The sequence below is a fragment of the Centruroides sculpturatus genome, unplaced genomic scaffold, assembly GCF_000671375.1.
Source record: "Centruroides sculpturatus isolate CEXI.00-Female unplaced genomic scaffold, Cexi_2.0 scaffold335, whole genome shotgun sequence".
NCBI lineage: Eukaryota > Metazoa > Arthropoda > Arachnida > Scorpiones > Buthidae > Centruroides > Centruroides sculpturatus.
The window spans coordinates 449,475-454,917 of NW_019384713.1; the positions used below are offsets into that span (position 1 = coordinate 449,475).

At 27.8% G+C, this 5,443-nt stretch overlaps 1 protein-coding gene across 1 annotated transcript in view; it reads right to left on the bottom strand.

Annotated features, from left to right (window-relative positions):
- Window positions 1–676: 676 nt before the first annotated feature.
- The window catches only part of LOC111627884 (noelin-like), an 88,686-nt gene continuing 83,919 nt past the window's right edge, over window positions 677–5,443 (bottom strand). Inside the window, exons 8-10 of the mRNA XM_023371566.1 lie at window positions 4,386–4,424; window positions 3,835–3,894; window positions 677–2,031 (exon numbers count right to left, since the gene is read on the bottom strand). Of these exons, the coding sequence (XP_023227334.1) occupies window positions 1,259–2,031; window positions 3,835–3,894; window positions 4,386–4,424 (872 nt within the window). The 3' untranslated portion in view covers window positions 677–1,258. The remainder of the gene's footprint in view (window positions 2,032–3,834; window positions 3,895–4,385; window positions 4,425–5,443) is intronic.

Genomic DNA, 5,443 nt, shown 5'->3' on the forward strand with positions numbered 1-5,443 from the left:
TAATGATGCTATTTTTTTAAAAAATAAATAATTTATATATCGAGATTCTTCTAGTATAATGCTTTGCACGCATTATACTTAATAAATCGAGGAATAAAATTATAATTATATCTCAGTATACTTTTATTATTTAAGAAGAATTTATAAATTTTAATAAAAGTAGCGTGATTTACATTTTATATTATTTGAATTTATTTGTAGTTTTTTAAATTTTGTTTAATTTAAAGAAGTGAGTTAAAAGCTTAGTAATTTTCATATTTAGGCGTGTTAAAAAGAATTATTTTGATATTCCACGTCGTTAAATATTAAAAATATTGCCATTTATTCGTATACAGACAACATCTTTATTAATTTATGTTTGCTTGTTTATTATTTATTTTCAGAAAATATTTTTGACAATTAAAGGAAATGAATTTTTCGTAAATTTTGAACTCTAGGTAATTTAAAAATACAATATGTTATTCTCATTGAGTTAATATTAAATACAGTGAAACCTGCTAATTTGACTACTGAAGGGATCAGCTCAAAGTGGTCGTCTTACACTAGCAGATTTTACTGTATATATTAATGTGCTTGTTTATTAGAAAACTCTTACCAGAATGTTTTTTAATCATAAAAAAATGTGTGTTGTATGTATATTAAATTACAAGAAACTTATTTATTTTTTGTACAGAAACATTTATTTTCAATAAAATTACACAATTTAGTGTACGTTGTCCACTATTCACTATTATATATATATTTTTTCTCTTTCAGTAAAAAGTCTTCACTCGCTCATTATATCAGATTTAAAGATGGACCATGCATTTGATGCGTGTTGTTAGTAAAGAAAACGGGAAACAAAAATTCTAAAATCTTATTTTAACAAATTGTTCTTAGACAAAATACCATTTTATTCTATTTGAAACTTTCTAATTCGAAATTTAAACTTTAAAGAGTCCTTAATGATGCGGAAGAACATAGTTATCCAGTTGCTCTTCCGCATCACTTCCTCCACGATTCACATCTTTACTCGGTACGAACGAATAGTTTAAAGGAAAGAAATCATTATTCAACTTGATTTTTATTTATATTTTATATTATTATTATTATATTATTTTTATTATTTTAAAATTTAAAATTATAAAAGTGCGAGTGTGCCCAATATAAATTTATCTTTATATTAATTTTTTTCTCATATATATGTATATATATATTTGAGTTCTGAACTTCATAAAAATACGGTTATGAAGAGAAAAATATCACGAAGGGGGGTGGGTTAATTTTTAATAATTGGATTAACAAATCGCACCGGATAAATTAATTGGTTTCCTTTATCCCATGTGTATATGAAAGCGTATCTTGGATTATAGGAAATCATGGTGTTCTGTCGGAACGGGTTGGTGAAATCTAAACTAACATGGACCATTTGGTTTCCATAAAGATCGTACGCCGATGCTATGTGAGATTTCCATTCTGTGGCACTCTGAACTACATACAACACACCACAAACTACAAACATCTCCCCAGCGTGCCTGTGATCCAGACTGATGTTCCAAACACCTTCGGTATTTAGGGTATCGGGATTCAGTTTCCTCACCATTGTATTCGTGTTGTGTAAATTCGAATACACTAGCCACATTCCGTTTTCATCCACGCCTACATCCATAAAGTTATGGCGCGTGGAATATAGAAATTGATCCGGTTGGTGTGATGCATCAGGTATCGACGAGATGGTTATGGTACCACTTTGCAATTCGAATTTAATCAGTTGGTTGGTGTTCTCTCTGTGGTAATAGAAGGATCCATTGTGGATCACCTGACCGTTTCCCACAAATTTGTATGGGAGGGTGTACTTCTTAGTGCAGTTGTCCTTACGAAATGCCTCCTTGTCTGAATATTCGTAGAGAAGATCCGGATCGGTGTCTATGGTCATCCACAGTTTCTGTGAATCTTGGGATGTTCTGGGGTATGTGTCCTGCATCCACGTACCCCATTCTACTGGTGTGTAACGATAAAAGACTGGTTTACCCACTTGACTTAGTAAGCAACCTAAAATAATAAAGGAAAAAAAAAAGATAAAAAAATGTCATAAAATTTCATTTGAGGTTTTCGTTGATTCAAAACTATGAAAATGAGGTTTCGAATGATTCAAAACATCATTTTGATTGAAATATAAAAAATTTAATTTTAAAATCGAGTGAAAACATTATACTCGTACGTAATAAAAATTTATAAAATTCTGTCTATTACGCCACAAAAATTTAATTACGTAACAATGCGGAGACTTAAAACAATGAAACATGCAATAACACGTAACAATATTCTCTTATTATTACGAAATAAAACATAACAATACGAAAAATCAAATTTATTATTGCGAAATTCAATATATAGATTTCGTGCATTATTACCTCATATTTCTTTTCCTATGTAATAAATACATGTAGCATGACGTAAAACAGAAAAAAAACTTCTTATTGTTCTCTATTTTTTAATTAAATTATTCGAGGGACATTTGAATTTCTGCTCGAAGAATTAAACAGACAGACATCGTTAAAGAATTAACAATACTTTATACGTAACGCCACCCTCTTTTTTGACGTAACAAAAATGTAACGATATGTAAAAATTAATTAAGGAGACGTTACGGTGAACACTCGATACACGATTGGAAGAAAATAAATGTATTTATGAAGATAAAAAGGCAAGGTAAGACATACTTCAAGTATTAATTCAAGTATTCCCTTTCATGTTTGTCTTTAGAGGGGAACGATTCTTTGCAATGTAAAGAGAAAGCGAAACGGTTGTCATGGGAACCGAGATTGCTTTAATTTGGGGTTGTTGACTTAAAGGAAATTGGCGGGGACCTTCCATAATACGTTTGCATGTCTGCTTAACCAACAGTCAGATGGATCTAAGTAATGCAGCCAGTTTGACAGCCGATTTATCAACAAGTGCTTAACATCTATGGTCTGTATGGAACGGATTATCATAAGGAAATGATAAAACAGCGTTTACTGAATCCAGATATAGTTTATAAATCGCTTTCGGATGATGATAAGAGGGATTTGGACCTGTTCGTGGATAAAAGAATGATAAAAGGCAAAAATACTTTAAGTATTTTCGAATAAATTATGCTAAATACTTATGTATTACAGTGAAATATCATTTTTTTAATTCTTTTTTTTTGATACAAAGTCACGGAATTATATTTATTTTAATTTTTATACACGTGAATTATATTCAATATTAATAATGAGCGTGTTTCTGAATAGTTGATAAATTTAGAGAGAATAATAATAGAAAAAATCGAAACAGAAAATAAAAATTTTACGTAATAATCATATATTATGACGCAACAATGCGATCTATTACGTAACAAAGAATTTTGCTCTGTTATTTATTTTGCTTGTTGTTACGTAATAAAGAATTAGATTTAAAGACTTTTTTGTTTAGTTTTTAAACTAATAAAAGTAAAAAAAATTCATTTTTGTAAGTAAAATTCAAAACAATTTGCTGTTATATTATGACGCAACAATGCTTCAATTACGATCTATTACGTAACAATGAATTTAAAACAATTTTTACTTTTTGTTTTATTTTTACTTTATTATTATTATTATTATTAAATTTCCATTTTTTAACTGTTTAAACAATACAAAATTNTTGATAAATTTATACATCATTAAAATGACCTATTATTCTTTAAATTAAATGATAATTAAATTTAAATTATTATTATTATTATTATTATTAAATTTCCATTTTTTAACTGTTTAAACAATACAAAATTGTAGACGTGTTAACAATAAAAACGGTATATAAAATTCTCTGTATACATTTTAAACCTACCTTTATCATCCGTCCTGTGTTTCCAGGTTGATGTACCGTCGTACCTAACAGAAGATATATCTAGAAAATATAGAAAAATAAAACGAAATTGAGGTATGAATCGTGACTTATCACCCATTTTATTCGAAATATTGGCGAATTTTAGATACAAGAGAAATCTTTTCTGGACGAATTTCAATTTTTTCTTATATTAAAGTTAAGATAAGCGGAAGGTATTTTATTTTTTTGCGAGTCAGGAGACGTTCTATCACCCAATTTATTCCATTTAAATCAAAACTTCTGTTGTGGAAACTGATTGAGTGCTCTATTCTAACAGAAGAGAGTTATCTGTAAGGGTAACTTATTAGAGGTAAGAAGTTCTAGTCAGAAGGACAAACAAGGTCTTTGTGTACTTAAGAGTTTTTCTTTATCCTTTATTAGCTTTGTTTTTTTTTATCTCTTGAAGTAGAAATTGAAGTGTTGTCTCTTCCAATTAATCATACACCATCTAATTCTATATTTAAGTGGAGGAAAAATAAAAAAAAGGAAAGTAGTTAAAGTACAGTACCTACCTGTATAGTTTCCAGGATTTGAAGTATCAGTTTCTGAGTCTGTAAGATAAATTATTATTATTAATTTTTAAAAATGATTAATTAATTTAATTCTAAATAAAAGAAATAATAATCACGCAGAGAATTCTTTATACTAAATTAATTTAAAAATGTATGCTTAGTGTAAGTTTCTTCTGTTAAAGAAAGATTTGTTTAAAGGTTCAAGTGTAAAAAATTTACTCGTGTTTGTTCAAGCTAAAAAATTACTTTAACATTTACATTGCTGTGTAATTAAGCTCGTTTTTTTCCTTTATATTTTTAAATTGTAAACAGAATAATTCATTAAATTCAGTACAGGGTACGTCTATTGTTTCCGTAAAATAAAACAAAAATCTCGTGTGTTATTTGTTGTTAAAATGTATTGTTATAAAGGAATTACCTCCCAGATTTATATTGTTACGTCACTACATTGTTTATTACGTAAAAATGTTTGCTTATTGTCTTTTCGATGATGCATTATTACGCCAGCTTTCTTACTCGACAATACACCAGTTGTATTGTTATGTAATAGAGTAACGAAATTTACATTGCTACGTATGAAAGAGATGGAATAGGGAAATTTATATTATTATTACGTCCCTCTATTACGCAACAATACAGAAGCTAATGAAATCTACATTACGACGTTACGCGAATCGTTACATTAATTAAAAATAATAATAATAATGTTCAAATATCGTCACGTGTAATGCATTATTACGTCAGCACTGTTACGCAATAATTTTAAACAAAACAGTAAAAAATACTTTTCGATAACGTAATAATTAAATTTTTAAAATATTCAATATACGTAACAATGTCAATTCTGAAACGTAATTATTACGTCATATTTTATACAAATTTAAAAAGCTGAATAAGCAATAAAATTAATTTAGTAAAATAAAATACGAGTAAATCAAAAAAGTTAAATTCTACAACACGAAGTTAAGGGGGAAATAAATAAATAAATAAATATATATATATATTCGCGGAAGAGATTTTGTAAAATAATAATAATAAAAAAATAAAATAAAATAAGG